The following is a 20,327-nucleotide window of genomic DNA, read 5'->3' on the forward strand; positions in this document are numbered from 1 at the left end:
GAATTGCATAGGCCTAAAATAAAATCTCCATCAGTTTGGCCCTCATAATCATGCTGCAAAACAACTTTGAAAATAGTCTAAATGCGAAGTTAGAATCCACAACTTAATAAATCCTGTATAAAGTTTTTACATGCGACAATAGGCCTCTTAACCAAGACTGCTTTGCTCTGCCCCGACGAGTGATCTCGCCCGTATCCAACCAAAGAAGGAAAAGCAAATCCATCTAGAATGTGTAATCTCCACCAAAACAGCACACGCACAATCCCCCTTTGGTCATCCGGGGGAAGCTAAAAATAAATTAATAATGCCACAATGGGTGTTCTCCACAGCACACAATGCATTCCTCTGGTCCCCGGGATGCGCAGGGAGAGAGAAAGTACTGATTGATATGGACAGGGTCAGGAAGTCCCATGCAAGGGGAGGGCAGAAAACTAAGAAAGAAACTTGGAAAAACAGAGGGGAGGGAGCGACGGAGGGGATGAATGGAGCGAAAGAGCGGTAGAGCAAACAGGCGGGAGGGAATGTTAAGTGGGGTAAGGGACGGTGAGGGTGAACGCGGGACGCTGGGAAAGCAACGGGAGAAACTTTTGGATGCAGTCTGAGAGCATGTTACAGGGACCCGAAGGATTGTGATTGTGACTTCCCACTCGCAGAGTCTTTTCAAGTGTCATGGCAACCCGCCATCACTGGGAAACCAAGGCCTGAGTGTTAGCATATCATCACTGTCAGCTTGAGGGAAGTACAGCGAGGCCCAGAATTCATCTATTCGCAGACCTTTGGGGGGCACCTATCCTATCTTTTATTTACTGAAAATAACACTTATTCACCGTTTTTTTTTTATTTATGCTGGGACCAAAACCATGGCCACTGTCTCACATTAAAACACTGGACAAAAATAAGGCACTGGCAAATACATTCCAGATATTCCATTACAGCAATTTTGAGACCTCTCTGGGTAAATGGGGCTTTTGTTTTGATGACAAGGACGGATAGACAGACACGCAGACAGACAAAGGGACACAAAGAAAAGATGCATAAATAGCTAGCTGAATAGCTAGATAGCGATCCTAAACAAATATAGTATACAAACAGAGACAAGTTCTATAAATAACTAGCTATCTTAGATTAATTAGATAAATAGCTAGCTTAGACAGACAGACAGACAAATAGAGTGACAAGGACAGAAAAAAAAAAAAAGTATAAATATAGCTAGGTAGCTAAGATGGATGACTAGCTAGATAGCTAGCTTAAACATATAGACAGGACAGAGACTGACGGACGATTACATCTATCTATAAACAACTAAATAGCGAGCTTCGACACTGACAAAAAGATCAATAAACACCTCAATAGATTAGACAGTTACCAGCTACAACTTTATTGTGATGGCTCACTTCACTTGCATTCTTCATAACTTCCAAAAATAAAATAAAAAAAATACTTAGCTCCTCCCCAACCACTAAGCTTGACTTTCAGTTAGATGTATGATTTTCAACTTTCCTATATGACAAAGCTTCGGGGCCATCTTGTGGCATATTAAGTTTTTTTTTTTTTTAGAAATAGTGTAATGGGTTCCAAAGAAAATACTGTAGTAAACAGGAAATGTTTTGGTATACATTCAATTTACACATACAGTACTCATCCCTTTTGAACTTTCTGGTACAATACTCACATGTGCTGGGAGGCGTTGGGGAAAAACTCGGCGTACTGCGGGGCCGAGTCTTCTGGGCCGTGAGGGGCGGCGTGGCTGATGACCATCATCACTGGACGGTGCGGGTACATCCTCTTGGACATGCGGAAGAAGTTGACGCTGTCGTTGGTGATCAGGTCGGTGAAGTAGTCCTGAAAGAGGCACCACAGAAAGTGTTACATGTAACCATGTTACTATTACAGGGGGGTGTAAAAGGGGGACTTGAACCGGGTTCAGCGAGTACACACAGCACCGATCTGTTGAGTCAACAGCTGGCAGTCTGCATGCGTGCACGGGTGCGCGTACAGTGTAAGGGTTGTTCCCTCGTCCGGGTATCCCTGCACTATTGAACGTGACACTGCTTGATGGCAACAAGCCGGCTGCTGGCTTTCCGGGCGCCATTGTTTTGAATGTCACCCATGTCGTTTTTTAAAAACGATTAAAGATCGTTTTTAACGTGTCCCAACTTTACAAATTTCCGACAGCCTGGCGTACGCCACGTGGAAGGGCATGCTCAGAACGAAGGGGTAGATTGTCACAAGTAGGGTTTTATGAATAGCCTTCACAGCCAAGCCGTTAAAAGGAGCAGCGGACACACGTGCCTGAAAAGTGTGAATTTTGTGTGCATGGATGTTAAACAAGCTTCACGGCAGTGCACAGTAACTCAAAAGCTGTTTTCCTCTCTACAGTACAGTGAAGGCGTCTCCCGCTTTCTGCATGAAGATTTCTTCTCAAGCTATTTTTCAATTAAAAAAAAATAAAATAAAGCCCAAAAAAAATTGTCTTGTTTATGAAATTGTTAATTCCGCATTTCCCACATTAGAGTTGAGGGTGTCTGAGTTCAGCAAAGTCTCATCAGATCACAATGTTTGAAGAATGTCCTGACAGCGTCTAAAAGAGAGACAGCATGGTTGTCGGGCTGGTGCGAGTTCTCTTCCCCCCCCCATCACCAAATAGGAAATAGAGTGTCCATTTGCTTCGAAAACCGCAAACTGCTGACCACGTTGGAGTCTTGTAAACACCTCCGCGGGCAATCCATGTGCCTCCCGCCGCCGTCTAAACGTTTGTTTGCCTCGTCTCTTGCGCAGCCCGTCACGAAAAGCTGACAAACGATAAATCTTCACGGACTCTGGGAAAGATGTTGGCACACCACCGCCAACGCTCACTGACAGCTCTTAGGAAAACACGCAGGCGAGACGGCTGCATTCCGCCGCAAAAACGGACAGGAGCGACCGCGAGCGGGTTCATCTCCGTTGTCAGAGCTGGGGGTAAAATGCTCTCGCATTCCTTCAGAGGTTGCTAAAGTACTCACAGTCTGTACTTAAGTAACAGCGAAAAATAGAACGGCAGATTTAACTCCTTTACTTGAGTAAAAGTAAAGACTCTGAACAAAAGAACAAATGAAAAAAAATATTAGCACCTATTTTATGCATACAATGAAAAAAAACCCTAGCGCTAGCTCCCAGCTAGCAAGCTAACAAGCTTGGAGTAATAAATCACAATAGCGCTGGATGAATACTTATGTGAACAAAGATGCTCAAGTTCTTATGTATTAAAATTATAAGACGTTAAAAATATGTCACTTCCCACTACTGCATTCCTTATTGTAGCCTGAGCCCAAGATGGTGTTTATCGCACCCAATGTCAGCTTCTCAATTGAGTGGCTCATTGTTACCGTCTAAACACGCGAGTCATAATAAAGTCATCCCCTTTAATTCCGCCAGAATTCCTGCGCAGTATTGTGAGAAGAGGAGCGACGTCTGTGTTTATAAGCAGCGGATAACCTGTAATTTTCTGGAAAACAAATGCGTGCGAGGGATTAACTGTCTCTGGTTTTATTGCAGGATTTAATGGGAAGACATACCTTGGCATAATTCGCGCCGTGTTTCTCCTTGTAACCGTTCCGACAGACAGTGTAATTGTAGAAGCGGGAATTTTTGATCAGTCCGACCCACTCGCGCCACCCAGGCGGGACGTAGCTGCCGTTGTACTCGTTGAGGTACTTGCCGAAGAAGGCTGAAAAAATGAGAAACACACAAAATTCAAGCATGAGATCCAAGATAAACGGTAATTTTCCGGGAAAGCTCATTGCAATCAAAGTCAGCAAAGGGCTCATTTCAGATCGCAAAAAATTTAACATGATTATCCTGTGGTGTGGGCTGCGAGACTGATTTTTCTTTTCCAATCTGAAAACAGTCAGGCTAACAAACGTAAAGAGCCCGCTTACCGAGGGCCCCTAGCAAGCTGCCCGGTGTGCTGCCTGCACGTCACTCACACGAGACATCGTCTGATGGGGCCCGACAGCGACCTGGCAGGCGTCACCATGTTTGCATTTCTCACAGCAGACAGACAGCTAGGCAAGCAGGCAGCACGGAGCAGTCCGTGGCTTACGGTTATATAAAAAAAAAGGTCCACTGGTGAGCACCGAGTCAATATGTATGAAATGAGTGGAGCCGCTAATGGATCCGAGGATGAGGGGTCACGACACCTTGCAATTTCAAATCATCAGCATTGTTCACCGGGAACATGCAAGAAAGTTTGCTGACAAATGAATATACTTGAACTCTTGTTGCTAACCAGAACAGCAGCCTACAATCAGTCAGTGTAAATGAGTTCCTGCGTAGTATAGTATAAACTGTTACAGAAAAAATACTAAAAACGATTTAATCAAGAGAGTACATGATGCTGTTTTCTGTTATGATTTGCTCAATACAGGAAGGAGAAAATATAAAACACTGATCTGAAATTTGTACAAACAGCGCTGTAATTTTATACATATCTTCCAAAGTCGTTTTCATGTGAAGAGAGTGCATGATATGCTACTCTGTCTCACTCAGGAAGAACACAAATGATATTGGATGCAAAATTTGGAGTAATCTGCAAACAACGATGCCATGCTGCCATTATGTGGCTCTATACTTCCACAACTGACATTTTTTTTCTTTTCCCCCCAAGAGAGTGCATGGTATGCTGCTGTGCCTCATTCAGGAAAAACAAAAAACAGAAGACACTGGTCCTAAAATGCGGACAAATAGAGCCGCTATGCTGGTGTGATTTGATCAAACTGGGAAAAATATGTCTTTTATTAATCAAGAGAGTGCAGGATATGCTGTCATGTCTCACTTAGAATACACACACAAAAATTAGTACATTGGTCCTAATATTTGGACAACTATGCAGACAAATAGCTATGATATACTAGCATCATGTGATTGAACTATTACAGACTTTATCCAAACTTTCTCCCACCAAGAGTGCATGATATGCTGTTGTGCCTCACTTGTACATTGGACCTAAAATATGGACATATAAAGGTGCTATGCTAGCATCCTGTTAAACTCTGGGAGAAAAATATTGAAGTCTTCATTCAAGAAGGTGCATTTTATGCTGCTGTCCGTCATTTAGGGGAAAGAAAAACAAGTCGGTAGACAGCAAACTTGGACAATTAGTGCTGGCGTTTTGTGATTAACCTTTTACGCACTTCTTCCAAAGTCGCCTTCAGTCAAGATAGTGTATGATATGCTGCTATGCTTTACTAAGGAACAAAAACAGATAACATTGTACCTAGAATTTGGAAAAATATACGATCTCGCTTTTGCACGCTTCTTCCTAAGTCATCCTAAATGAATGATGGTGCATGATATGTTGTCTGCCAACCCAAATCAACAAGACTGTTCCACCCACCTGTCCTGTAGCCGGTGTTGTTGAGGTAGACGGCAAAGGAGCGCGGCTCGTGCTGGGCCTGCCAGGAGGGCGACGAGCAGTTCTCGTTGTTGGTGTAGGTGTTGTGGTTGTGGACGTACTTGCCGGTCAGCATGGAGGAGCGCGACGGGCAGCACATGGGCGTGGTGACGAAGGCGTTGGTGAACGTGGTGCCGCCGTCCTCCATGATCTTGCGGGTTTTGTTCATGACCTGCAGAGAGCCTGGAGAAAGAAGAAGAGGAGGAGGAGGGGGTGGGAAAGTGTGACCTTTGGAAGGATGGTGGCTAACACTCAGCAGCAAATGACACTTTTGTTAAGTGGTTAAATAAGTAGAATGTGCACAGATAATTAGGCAGATGGCCATTGGTGGACTGTGTTTAATATTTGATGTGAATTGGACTTCAATGTTTCCTCTATCGTGCAGATTTTTTATTTATTTTTAGTGGAACATCTACTTGTGCGTTGCTGAAATTTATGCTACCGCTTCTTTATGTTTATTTACATTAGCATAAATGACGAACCGTATTTTGTATCCACCTTACCCAGTTCAATATCCTGATCGTCAGTCATGATGAGTATGATGTTGGGCCGGATGTTCCGGCGGTCCCTCTGGATGCGGCCCCTGAGGCCCTGAGCCCGGGTGGTGGCGTAGGTCGAGACGCCGGGAGCCCAGGCCAGGCACGAGACGACGGCCAAGCAGGACAGCCACTGTGGCAGCATTTTTTGGTCGGGGGAGCGCTTCGTCGAGTTGATGGTGAGGGAGGTCCACCTAGGCCGGGCCGCTCACTCGCACCCTACTGCGGTCAACTGCGAGGAAGCACATGGACAGAAGAGAATAGAATCAGCCTTTAGTAGACAAAACCTCACCTCCGAGGATCCCACCCGTCTCATTGAAGCTCGTCCTGTCCAATCACGAGTTCACATGTACATACACATTGGAAACAAAAAAAACAACAACTCCATCCCTAGTGCAGGGTCTCCGTATGACTGAACCAAACCCGCGCCATTGGCCGCTCGCGCTCACGAGCGCTCTCCTGTGTCGGCCAATTGCGGACCGCATCACTCAAATACCCCCAACCCCATCCGCCCTCGCGATGAGTCAAGCGTGACACAGTCGGGAGGATGAGACCACACTAAGGGAGGAGGAGAAGGAGGAGGCGTTTAGGGGCACCGAGGGCAGTGAGAGGGTTCCGCTACATTAACCTTGCCGCCGCAGTCGCCAATCACAGATAACCAGCAGCAATTCGCAGCCTCTCGTGATGTCAAGGCCCCTATAGCCTGCCCTTAAAACACTCCGGCTTTCCAGTGTGAAATGGATGACTCCGAAAAGCTTTAGGGGAGCGCATTCATCCTAATAAAGACCCCAGAATTGGATTTGGCACATCAAGATAAATAGCCTTTGGCAAAAAGATGGTCTTGTGGGTATCAGGCGAGATGCTGCACTATGCTGCTTTCTATTCACACTTCACAGTTAATGGGCTAGGAATAAAATGGCAGATCTATGTGACACCTGAGCCTTGTCAAGGTCTACTGGCTGGCTCCACCCCTTTATGCATGGAGCCAATAGAATCTCTTTGAGGGCAGGGGTGAGAAAACCTTTCGATCAGGGTACATTTTATTTATTAGGGTACATATTATTTATTAAATTCATGCCCCGCCAAACATTACCTCAAATTTTCAGCCCCTTAAAGTTTCACTTGGAATTTGGTTAGTATATCCATCATATGACCCACAAAAAAAAAACAAAAAAAAAAAACAAAACACATCTGAAGAAGCAATGCCCAACAGGAAACAGGAAGACAGGCATTTTAGGATCATTATTGGCTGCGCCAATGAAAATTCAGCCCCCAAAAGCCAGTTTTCTCAGCTGCATGAAATTTGGTAGGTACTTCTATCATGACGAAACCCACAAAAAAGTCAAGAACTCATACTACAAAAAAAAATAAATAAATAAAATAAAAAATAAAAAAGACAAGGAATCTCCTATTTTGGCTCAAAGCGGACATTTTAGGAAGTGTTCTTCAAAGAAAATTCAGCCCCCAAAGCCAGTGTTTCTTAGGAAGATGAAATTTGGCAGGTACATCCAGCAAGCCAAGGCCCACAAAAAAAAAGAAGTCAAGAATCCCTGTGGGAAAGGACATAAGGTGTCTGCCATGTTTGCTCGAAGCAGCAATTTTAAGATCATTTTGGCGTTTCCAGATGCACGTCAAATAAATTTCAGCCCACAAGGCCAGTTTATCGCGGGGATATAAAACTTGGCAGGTCCATCCCTCATGACAAGACCCACAAAAAAAGTCTCAAGGACCTATGCCAGAAAAGACACGGGAAGTCTGCCGTTTTGACTCGAAGTGGGTCATTTTGGCAACTTCCGAGCAGACGGGACTCGGGCTCCCCACCCGTTTTCGGGAGTCCAAGCTGCATCCTCAAATAAATCATTATTGTTATGACACTTGGCTCGATACAGAACCCTACGAAAATGTTTAAAGGTTGAATTGCAAATGATCTTCTCATCAATTCACTGTGTTGGCAGACATAAGCCACCCGGGCTCTTGTCACTTCCTAGAAACGCGCCAACAAATCCACTTTATGTGCGTGGATATGTGACGAAACGTGCTTGTTCTTGGCATGCCGTTAACGCAGGCGCGTCTGCTTTTTGTCCGGCGATATGACGAGAAGTGCGATAATCTGCGCTTTAAAAGCACTTTGCGTTCGGTCCCGGCGTTCCAGATGAGACAGCCAGCCTTAGTCACCGTGACAGCCCTGTGCAAACATTGGCGCCGCGTGGACAAACACCCCCTCCGGTGCACACAACCTCACATTCAATCACACACACTCAAACCTCTGTTAGACACTTTCTCGCAATAAAACACGTATTCCTGCGGTGAGGGTCCCAATGCAACGCTTCCCAGAAACAATGATACTGCAAAAAAAACAAAACAAGAATGTCACGTACTGTGTCTATTTCTGTCCAACTGTGACATCCTGAAACCAACTGTCAGCCAGGCATAAAATGAAATGTTAAAGGGGGGAGGGGGACACTAAACCACATTTATAACTCAAATTCTATACTTAAATATTTGTCCCAAGAAATTGTACTAATCTATTCCCAACAGTCTATTGAGTAGCGTTTCTCTTGGATGTGTGAATATTTGGCCAATCAGATTTCAGCCTTTTTGTGTTGCCATGTCAATCAAATCTGCCCAGAGAAAAAAAGATAAAGTGAAACGCAAGAGTCGCCACTGCGATAAATCACATCATGTCAATTAAAGTGAAGACAAAAAGGGCCATTGTGGAATTTGCCACAAATCCCTCGTTACCGATACGCTCTGCTAAAATGCTATCAATAGCTTCGCTCTCCGGAACGAGCGAGGTGTCAGAACACGCAGCTGCCGCCGTCCCCTTGAACTGTACGTCACCTCTCATCCTCGGCTTCACTCCCTTCCACGCTCGTTCATTGGCGCTAACAGCTCCGAGCGGGTTTGCCAATGGTGCTACTAGGTCACTGGATTGATTCGCAGGGATCCTCCTACTGGAATGGTGTTCTCATGCGGACATTTCTCCAGTGAAGAAGGAAATCATTACATGTTGGCTTCTAAATAGTCTCTAACGCTTCATAACAAAGCTCTCCAAAAATATGGTTTAGAACACTTGCGGCCAAACCCACATAACCCCTTGATGATTTATGTCATTTTCATATATTATTCGCCATTGAAATTGAAAATGGTATGTGTGAATATGCACCAACAGCTTCAAAATTCAGCCACTGACTTAACATGAAATTTGGTAGGCACGTCTATCATGAGTAAACCCACAAAAAAAAGTCTCAAGAACCCACGCCCAAAAAGACAAAAGAAATCTCTTACTTTGGTTTGAAGCGGACATTTTAGAGTCATATTGGCAATTTCTAGGTGTCAAAAATTCAGCCCCAGTACAAGTTTCACTTAACATGAAATTTGGTAGACATCTATCATGAGTATCCCCACAAAAAAAAAAAGTCAAGAACCCATGCCCGAAAACATAAAGCAAGCCTGCTACTTGGGTTTGAAGTGGGCATTTTATAGTGGTATAATGGCTATTACTAGCCCCAGAACCAGTTTCACTTAACATTAAATTTGGTCAACACGTCTATGAAGAGAAAACCCACAGAAATCTCAAGAACCCATTTTGAAAAGAAAGAAGTACGTAGTTTGGGATCCTCTGTATTTGAGGGATTAATTCCTAAATGTTCATTTCAAAACAATAGACTTGTGGAAGTATCAAGGCAGTGACCAAGTAACTTCTAAAATACTCAACACTCCACTCATCTTTCCTCTCACAACATTTTTGTGCAACTGTTTTACGAATCCGCACCCTCAAGCAACGTTCCTTGGGGTTATTTAGTGTGACAGCGATGCGCTTTGTGCGCCGAACATAATAGACTAGCTTGCTTGTGTAACTAACCGGAGCAAGCGGTGCTGTTTGACTGGCTCGGCAAACCATGCCCTCCAGTTTTGGGGGAGTCAAGCCACACACTGGGCCGCACTCTGACCGTGCCCTGACCCAAGTGGTAATATGGCTTTGATGGTGGCTTGTTTAAATCCAACCTCAGCAACGTGAGGCTACCCGCAGGCACACATACTCTGTGGGTTACAAGGGACGGGGGAAAAAAAAAAAAAAAACGAGTGCAAAGGGGGGCGAGTAACGAAGGTAACAAAAGTCACGTCAAGAGTCTGGTTGCGATTGGCCCGCGTATTCATTTCAACAATGGCCAAAGAAGCTGCATCTGGCTTGGGTTCTGTTCGGTCTCAACATTTATCAGCTGTCACTGAAAAACAGCAGACGCGCTGAGGAGACAAATAAGCCGATGCTTTTGCTCCGACACAGTGGAAAATTGATCCAGGTATCCACCCCACCCCCCTCCTCACCCCCCTTTAAGTATCCACAGAGTCTGGCCAAAAAGCTGGATCTTGTTCACGTTAACATGAAGAGGGCGGGAGAGGTGAGGAGGTTCACGTTCCCACAACAAGATGCGAGTCAAAACCCAAACCAGATGCCACGCTGCTCGGAAATAAATCCGTCAACTGGCGACCGAGAACAATGGCCATTTCAGTGCACCTAAAAATCCCTCAAATCTTATTCCAGTCCGTCCGTCTCCAGGACAAAAACGCCGGGACATACTGCAGCGCATTCTGATTTCACCGTCCCGCTCACAGAGGGGGTGGGGGGTGATTATGGGAAGGCCTTATGTTAACATTGAGGCTTGTCCAAATATTTCTGTAATCCCAGGGAATTTGGCTGGTCGGCTGCCACGAGGACTGACGAGGGCCTTTTTTACACTGAGGAGCGCCTGTGTCCGACGTCGGACCAAGTCTAACGTCCTATACTTCGCCCGCTCCCCTTTCGAGGCGCTGAGCACCCTGAAGGAGAGCTCTGTCCTCACCTTGGCTGCGGGTCTTGACTGGGCTCAGGCTCAAACCCGTCTGTTTTCAGACCCTTAAATCTGATGATTTGCTTGACTGAAATCCAGTGGTGGGAATTATTTGGACGTTGTCACTGTAACTTCATGGGGACTTTGCAGCTTTAAAAAAAACAAAAACACGTTTTGTCATAGCAGTGGTGCCTTGAGATACGAGTGACTATTTAGGTTTTCAAGATATGAGCATTTGTCCATCTGATTTTTCTTTTTGCTTTGATTAGAGAGTACAAACTTGCCCACTGTCGACCTAAAAATAAATCCAAGACAATTTGACCTTGTGTATTTAAAGTTAGCTAGCTTTATGCTAAAATAATATGAAACACTATAGACAGGCTAACGAACAGAAGCAGACACACATAATGGCAAGAGAATACGAGTACTTTTGGAACCTCTGCCAAAAACACAATTTGCTTGGGGTTGAACGCAAATCCACCGAAAACTACTTTCTATCAACATGACAAGTTGAAGTTCATCTACGGGTGGGCTTTTCTTCAAGGTTTGATGAAAAATGGCCTCGCCTTGGCAAGACGTCAGCCTTGACTTGGCTATTAAAAAAAACACAACACATTTTTATATCCGATTTGGTAAGAGAGCCTTTGTATCACCAAGGTTGCCAGGCCGTACCCTCCCAATCTCCATCATTCATGTGTAATTAAATGAATCGCGTTCCAAGAAGACTTCAAAAATGGGGTTTCCAAATCACAGGGTGGTCCGCTGAGTTTTGAAGCAGTTAAGAGGGAAATGATTTTTAAGCACGTGCAGCCAAGGTCATACCAGCAAACGGTTCTGTTTGGCGCAGGGGTGGGCAAAATGTGGCCTATGGAGCATTTACATTACATACAAATAAATAAAATTGAATGATTTATTGTAATCTGAAAAAATATAGTAAAGTTGCATTTTTATATTATCTGGTCTTACGTACTGGGAAACAAAATTACCTTTGTCAAATATTAAATTTGTTTTTATAAATTTCATTTCATTTTGAGATCAAACGAGTGAGAATTGGACTATGAAAAGATTTTTTGTAACTGCACTTTAACAAAAAAAAAAAAAAAAAAAAAAAAAAAAAAAAAAAAAAAAAGTCATGTTGGCGACAAAACACGGCCTTGGTATGACTGATATAAAATCGACTTCTTCCAAACTGAGCTTCCATTTTACAAGTGGAAAAGAAAATGTATTTACAAGCAGAGAGTGGCTTCCATGCAGAAAAGACGTCTCACTGAACGGCCAATTGAGAATCAATTGGACTGACAAGTCGGACAGCCCAATGCCAAGTTGCGCGACGGTGGCCCATCATCTTATCAAGACTATGCCCCCCCCCCCCCCCTTTCCACTTGTCAAGCGTGAGCGAACCGCACAAGCCACGAAGCGAGCACTTTCTTGCCTACTCGGGAGCCATAGATGGAAAGCATTAGTGAGCCTCCGATGGGTAAAATACAACACGTTTGTAATTCTCCAGCCACTTTGGCCAAAAGCCGCACTCTCATCAGAAACACTCAATCAGGCCGAAGGAGCTCTGGAGAGAGTCAAGAGAACGACAGGGAGTTCATACGCATACGCGCGCATCTCACGGGTGGCTTCCGTGTTTTTTTTTTTTTACTGACATGTCAAATATCCCCCGATATGAATGATCCCGCCTCCGACCACAAGCAAGAGTGACAGCTTAATTGCTTTCCACTGAGGTAATTGAGGAGAATTCGACGATGGGCTCGCGTTTCCATGAATACATGGACATTTTAAACATGTTTGATTTTTTTAATTATTTTTTCCCCCCCCATTTGGGCTTGAATCCACTTCTGTGTGTGATGCGGAAATTTAAATTGCCTTGACGAATGATGGTCTCAATAGGACAAACTGGGTGTCAGATCTTTGATGTCTTAATAACATGTCTGTGCCAAAATTGGGGCTGAATGATTTTGAAAAATAATCTAAGTGGGATTTTTTTTCCCTTTCAATATTGTGATTTAATATGGGACTATTTTTCAAGGTCCTCTTTGTATGTATTAATTCTTTTACTGCCACACGTTATCAAAAAAAAAACAACAACTTTAATATGACAAAGGCTTTGATGATTCACATCATCCTTGAAAAAGTTCTATTTCATCAGGTTTCATTGTAATTTCATACACCGGCAGCCCATTGAAAAGAGATACAATGCTGTCATCTGTTGGCCATAATTAGTGTTTTTGATTCCACAACCTATTGACCAGGCACGCTGTACTTAGATGTTGCACTGCCCATTGATAAAAAAAGAAAAAACGAACAAAAAAACATAGTTGACATCATTTAACATTTATGGCGGCATACATTGGGATTTTACTAATCATTATTAAAGGGATACTTCACTTATTTAGTCCATCATAGCAAGAAAAAGTTAATATTTTGTCTATAATTAATTTGATAGTTTCATTATTTTTCACGTAAAACACATTTTGCAACTTGCTGTCGACTGAAAATGACATCACAAGGGCTCAGGTAATCAATCACAGCTCACCCATTTTCTAGGTTTGGTCATGTGACATTCACAAGGCGAGTTGTGATTGGTTACCTGAGCCTTTGTGATGTCATTTTCAGTCGACAGCAAGTTGCAAAATGATTTTAAAGGTACTAATTATACATAGAAAATAATGAAAATATCAAATTTATTATCGGCAAAATAATGTTTGACTGCCAAAAATGGCTAAATAAGTAAAGCATCCCTTTAAACGTTTTTGGTGGTCAAAGAGTTAACAACCACAAGCAATCAATTTAAGTACGTGTATTGTGGACATAAGGGTGGTTGAAAAATACCTCATCTCCGCTAATAGCTTAATTTCCCCCCTAAAGTCACAATAAAATCTTATCATAATCACAGTTTTCAAGTAAATGTCAAGCTGGGGAAGATGATTTAGAGCTATAATAACACTGTCAGGATAACATTCCTGTTCCTTCGGGCCATTACCGGCAAATGAATTCACCCTTGGAAGGAGTCTACAAAACTAAAAGCGAACTCAATATTTTGTTATCTCCAGCTACTCTCAATAAAACAAATCAATCCCGGAGCGCGAGGGAGGTTTTCTGGAAGCTTGCGCGTGAAACTCAAACCGCCCCTGACAATGCGGACCGAGCATGTGCGGGCGTATTAGTGTGTGAAAGTGTCGTGAAAACGCGAGAGGGAGCCTGCGTGACCCGGAACGCCGTAAACAAAAAATACGTCTCGCGCGCCAACGTGACAGCGCTCGTTAAAAAAAAAAAAAAAAAAAAAAAAAAAAAAAAAAAAGCTGATCGGTCCGATTGCACCTGCGCCAGTTCTGCATTCCCCCGTGGGCAATTCATGTGCGAGTGGGGATCGTATGCCGTGTGTGTCGGAGTAAGAATTAGTCAGAGTTAAACAGAGACAGACATGTAAACCTGTCATTTGTATACAGGAGGAGCTCGCTTTTCCATTGCCTGCGGCGGAACGTGTGGCTTTCCAAAGCATGCCGTAACCTCATTTGTATTTTAATTGACTTTATCACCACCCGACAAATAAAAGGCAGATTTTCTGTGTGCTGGAACGTATCAAATGGTCAGAGGTTTGAGTATCAAGGAGTTTTTAATCAAACTTTTTTTTTTTTTTTTACTTTTCAATTACAATCAATCATACAGAGGGCTGAACTGGCACAAAAAAAAATAAAAATTGGCCCTGGCATTTTGACTTGAGCCCACCGGCCCGACCCAGCCTGACTCCTGCCTAAGACATAGTTCTGTCACTGATATTGATTGATGTTTTTTTTTCAGTTTGCTGACTATATTCCAAATAGATTAATGGACTAGTTCCTCTATATTGTGGGCCAGTCTCTTGGTTGTAAGATGGAGGAAAATAATTAAAAGCACTGCATCGGTCAGCCCCAAAAGACGCCGGCCCACCGGGCAACTGCCCTGAATGCCAGATGGCCAGTCCAGCCCTGATTATACATTATTCAAACTTGGTCATTTCAAGGATTAACATCCTGAAATGGCTCCTCCTCATCAAAATGGCTTTCTGCGTCGTTTTCAGACATCTGTTGAGTTTTTTGTGGCTCCAATTTTATGTCACGTCAATAAAAGTGTCTTTGTCGGCTGAATTTTCAAATGCAAAATATGGTCCGAAAGCCTTTCTGCCACAAATTCTCAACTCAACTTTATTTATAAAGCACTTTAAAACCAGCATTGCTGTATACAAAGTGCTGTACATGGAACAGAAATCGGTCATACCATAAAGAATAAGTCAAACAAGAATAAAACAAACAGTAAACAAACTAGAGATCAATATATTTATAACAAGTAGACGAGTGAATAAATAGATAAATAAATAGGTAAATAAGTAAATCTTCAAAATGCAACAAATTTTGCCGCCATACTTTGCCAAGATGCAATGATGGAAATACAAACGTTTCACATGCTCATTTGAACGAATTTGGTAATAATTAGACAAAAAAAATAAAAAAATTACGTCTTTACTTCTCTCTACGACTTCAGACTGTGTTTTAGTATTATTTGGACAGCGATTCTCAAACTTTTAACACTAAGTAGCACCTGAAATACTACACGAAAATATAGTAGTATTGTAGGCCGAAAAATACAAGGGATGGGCAGGTAGGGCAGGACAGGTATATGTACCCGTGATAGGTCTTTAAATGGATAGGTCTTCCTTTGAAATTGTCATTATTTTTGGGGAAATGTTATGTATTAAAAGTAGTAGTGGTATCGTTACTTGGAATTGGTATAACTCAAAAGTAGTACTGGTATCTGACTGAAAAAAAGTGGTATTGAAATCCCTAAACAATACAGAGGTTTAGTAAAATTGTAAGCCATTGTAGCATTACGGACTATTTTAAAAACAAACTGTTAATGATAAAATGCAAATATATTGTATTAAAAGTTAAATGAAACTGAACTGTCCAGAGGCAGTATTTCTCACTGCTTCATATGGTGATATTTATACTAGAATACAATTTATATTGTATATTTTGTCCTGCTTGCGACCAAATTACATGTTCTTGAAAACTGGCTTCAGTGGCAAAAAAGAAAAAAGAAAAAAAAAGCATGTGCCATCCAGGTGAATTTTTCATGATTTTTGAGTAAGCTCAAAATGGAAATTTGGATTATTAACGTGGAAAATAAACATCAATGCTATAAACGGAAATACTCATTAAAATCTCACCCTTCCAATGGCTTCCATTCCTTGGCAATGCGAAAGAATGCAGTCACCGGGATCATCTCAACAAGCTCTGCAGGCTGCAGACAAACTCGGCTGAACTTGCCTCGGAAACGCTCAGGTAGACGCGGGTCACGTGACGCCGTCGGTCCGGGGGTACGCTTACATCCACGTCCGCGGCGGTGGCGGCGGTTTAGCGCCAACGGGACCGGGGGCTAGCAAGCAGCACATGGCCAAGTCTGAACGCGCACACACGAACGGGCAAAGGAGGGGAGCGCTGGCAGAGGCTGAATGGGTTCACTGGCTCCAGGGGCGAAGCGAAGAAAAGAAGCGGGAGAGCTGAAACAAACGCTAGCTTCTATTAGTGGAAGTGCTGGAGCGGGGCTGGAGGGGTGAGGAATTCATTCATTTGCACCCCCCTTCTCACCCCTTTCTCCATCTATTCCCTTCACGTCGACCCTCCCACCCCATTATCTCCTTTCTGGAAAGGCGGCGGATGAAAGGAGCGCTTCTTGTCCACCCCCCCAGTGGCAGCACTTCTCCCTCTTAAAAAAAAAAAAAAAAAAAAAAAGTAAGAATTCCGACAGACTGGCTTAATTGTACGCAATACAGACAAGGCCCTTTCTCTTTCCCATCTAAAACAGATTGCTTCTCCCCGGGGAGGGGATTATTAGACAAGGGGGATGACAAAGCAGGGACAGTGCGGCCCTCTGGGGGGCGCAGGATGGAGGGGGGGTAAAGCTTGCACATGGCGTGCGTGTGCGTGTACACGTTTTGCTATGTTTCTTTTATTCGAACCCGTGTCGCGGGAAGATTACGTTGGCGCTCGTGCCTCATTTTGAGCTTCCGTTTCGCTTGTTAGCCCCTTTCACACTGTCCATCAAAGCTGGCGTTTTCCTCGTGCCGCTGTGCTGCGTGAAAGGTACCGACAAGTAATAGAGGGTTGAAGTTGACGTGCGAATTTGTTCGACTTCTGGCGTAAACGGGATTAGTGAATTTCTGGCGGTAAACGTCACATCCCTGTCATGGCTTTCCGTTAGGCCCTTTCACACAGTCAACATCCCCATTTTTAAGTAGACAACATTCTTGAGACGTTGCCTTTCACACAAAGCAGTGCTGATGAGAATTCAAAACAGACTTTTATATCCCGCCTTTTTCAGATGCTAGTCACATTAGTAAGGAAATACCTAATTTAGCTGCTAAGAAATGCATCAGAATTCCTTCCAGTGACGACGACGCGTTGAATGTTTGCCTGTCCTGACCTTCGCCGCTCAAATGAGAGGCTGAACAAACACTTAGTGGGGGTGGGAGGGTGTGACAAATGGGCTCGGGGGGTGCATTGTGAACTCCAAATAGATCAATGCTGCATGGCGTGGAGATACCTTCTAAAAATATATAGAAATAACGACATGTAAGCTCTGAAATCGCTTGACGATGGCTAATCACTGAAGTTAATTAAAGCTGATGTATTTAAAAAGTATGTGAAAACACTATGCACCTTTTTCAGTATCTTGATTACATTAGTCTTGTTTTTGATCAGTTTAATTAACATTAATCAATCAATAGTCATTATTTGACCACCCCTCCAAAGGCATAGGAGAATGCAAATGAGCTCAACTGCAAAGTCTCCAGCAGAGGGCACTCTTAAAAGATCAGCGAGAGGTACCTTGCCTCCCCCCCCCCAGCAACCGAAACTAATTAAGAAAATGGAGCGCAAGCAGATCTGCAGATATGACACATAGCTTACCGCTACCGTTCCAAAACGAGCCGCAAGAATTTGTCCCACCAATTAGTCATTAGATAAGCTCAGTGACGGGAATTCCAGCTGTGTGACTGCAAAAACCGAGAAGATGGTAGAGTTGCTCCTGGAATAATGTTTGTCTTGGCCAGTGTCAAACCCCCCCTCCACCAAAGTCGTAATTATTTGCAGCAGCTGCCGCTCACTTGTGCTGTTGTTTGTAGCATGCTGAAGCTAAACAGTTTAAAAAGGATCACCCTTGCAGTCCAAACACAACACGGAGCGGCATCTAAACTCCCGACCCAACACGGAGAAACAAAATCTTCACATTTGAGAAAACAAGTGGACTGAAACTGCTTGTGTTCACACTAGGCACATTTTATTTGGTCAAAACCGGTGCCAATCCTCTGTATATTCAATTGGTTTCAATTAATCTAGTGTGGATTCTATCATGAGAAACCTGACGAGTAGCACACAAGTAGACAGACTGCTTGGCTGTGGTCACACTTGTCACATTTGGTTCAGTTAAACCAACTCTGTCCATGACTGAAACTGATTCCAGACTGTGTTCATTCATACTTGTCAGATTTGCATCAATCTGGTCAAGTGTGAAAACGATCTTAGGACACCTGGTGCGCAGCACACAACTGGACCAAGACTATTCACACATCTGGTTTGGTTACACTAAAACAGAATTTGCTCTTTTTGGTCAAGTGTGAACACTATCAACCGAAACCTGATGCTCATAAAAGCAGGGTGCGACCGCTTCCAGACTCTGTTGACAGGTTTGGTTCCAACAAACTTGGCTGATTTGGTCCAGGTGTGAATGCGAGCATCTAAAAACTTGATGACCACCCAAGAAGTGGATTGAGACCGATTCTGTGTTCACACTTGTCTCATTTGGTTCAGTTGAAACAATTCGTCGAGTGTGAACATTAGCAACTCAACTATGATGCGCAGCACACCTGGTCTTGGTGTCGACCACCAAGACCACTTTACAGACCGTGTTTACACTTGTCAGGTTTGGTTCAAGCCAACTCCAGCCATCTGGCCAAGTGTGAACACTAATCAGAACCCGAATGCACACCAAAGAAGTGGACCAAGAACAACCTGAGGTGGCGTCAAATTTGTCAAGTATGACATCACATCAGAATTTCGTTGTGTGCCAAACAAGCTGATCGAGACCGCCTTCTCAAGCAGTCTCAAACTGATGCGGTTCAGTTCAAATGTGAACACTCCACGACATTTTACAAGCTTTTCGTGACCTGTCAGCAGGTCGGAGTACTGCGTTTCGGCATGCTGTTTTTACTGGGCTTACTTTCGGTCTGATGATTACGGTACAAGCTTGAGAGAACGCCAAGCCGGAGTAACACAGTCTCACAATCAAGATCTTTCTTTTGATTTTCATACTCGGCTCAGATCATTCAGCCACATTTTTCATCCCGTCAAACGCGCCTGACTTAAAAGCCGCAACGATCACAGCCTACCGGGGGTTAAGTACTTCAAGTAGCAGGCAGGAAGCGCAGCTACGGCTGGTTTACCAGGGTCAACACCGACTCGCACAACTGCGGCTTTCACCCGCAATCTCTCACGCGCACACAGCCCCCCGTTCTGTCGCGGGATATAAATACTATACATCTTATTCCCTTTTGCCTTCTCACTTGAGTTAAAGTTACACATTGAGGCAAAGTGAGGTGCCAGTATCACTCTGACCCCACGTACCCCCCCGAAATTTGACAGCTCCTCTGCAAGGAGCACTTTTTGGCAGCTAACACATTTAGGTTGAAGATGGACCGACAGTTTGATAGATGGACATTTTATAAATCCTGGACATTCAGAGTCCTTCAAAGTTACTGTGATGATGACCGTGTCTAGTCTGGCAAAAAAAAAAAAAAAAAAAAAAAAAAAAAAAAGAGACAGAGGCAGGATTTAGATTTATGAATGTCAGTTAATGGAACGCGGACATTTTTCATTTTCCTATATCGGGACTTGCCAAATATGTTCCGAAAGCAAGACTGATAGGGAAATTTTGGATTCTTACTTCGCAGACAGTACACTGTTGTCATACAAGAGTCTCCAAATATCCTACGCTACTTTCAGGCACAGGAGGGAAAAATGACATTAATGGAATGTGCTGCCTACTAATCCCTTTGAGACGTAGGAATTTGCGACAGAGGGAATTCCTGTCATCCGAAGTTGGAAGGGGGGTGGAAACCGAGGTCCTAACAGCACCGCGATGAATCGCAACTCCTGACTGTTAACGCAGCAGAATGTTTTAACGTACCTGGCAGGGCAGCGTGCAGCAAAAGGAATCCTGCGACTGTTCCCTGCGCTCATAGGAGGACTTGATGGTGGGTGAGGAGGGAGGACCACACAGCTCCTGGAAGACAACCTCTCTCCTCTAATCCCCTCTCCGATGTGATGACACCCTCCAACCTCGACCATCTGTTGAAACACGTCCCGCAGCAGTCAGCTCACCCGCCGCCGTGTCGAGCCCCCCCCACCCCACTCTACTCCCGCACCGCCGCCTCCCACCCATGCTCGGCTGGCCCAATCACGAGCCGGCTGCTGGGTGGCTCCTCGC

General features: G+C 43.9%; 1 protein-coding gene across 10 annotated transcripts in view; it reads right to left on the reverse strand.

The window, feature by feature from the left end:
* Positions 1-20,327, reverse strand: part of sulf1 (sulfatase 1) — a 66,403-nt gene that overhangs the window by 19,321 nt on the left and 26,755 nt on the right. For 6 of the 10 annotated variants that reach the window (XM_077508638.1, XM_077508640.1, XM_077508639.1 and 3 more), the window contains 5 exons: positions 20,028-20,188; positions 5,935-6,199; positions 5,375-5,614; positions 3,555-3,706; positions 1,673-1,842 (listed from right to left, as the gene is read on the reverse strand). In XM_077508638.1, the coding sequence (XP_077364764.1) occupies positions 1,673-1,842; positions 3,555-3,706; positions 5,375-5,614; positions 5,935-6,112 (740 nt within the window). In that variant the 5' untranslated portion in view covers positions 6,113-6,199; positions 20,028-20,188. Of the gene's footprint in view, positions 1-1,672; positions 1,843-3,554; positions 3,707-5,374; positions 5,615-5,934; positions 6,200-6,274; positions 6,437-16,011; positions 16,032-20,027; positions 20,189-20,327 lie in introns of those variants that run through there. The other 4 variants (XM_077508642.1, XM_077508641.1, XM_077508644.1 and 1 more) reach the window with 3 other exon arrangements.

This window comes from Festucalex cinctus, chromosome 20 (assembly GCF_051991245.1).
Source record: "Festucalex cinctus isolate MCC-2025b chromosome 20, RoL_Fcin_1.0, whole genome shotgun sequence".
Lineage (NCBI taxonomy): Eukaryota > Metazoa > Chordata > Actinopteri > Syngnathiformes > Syngnathidae > Festucalex > Festucalex cinctus.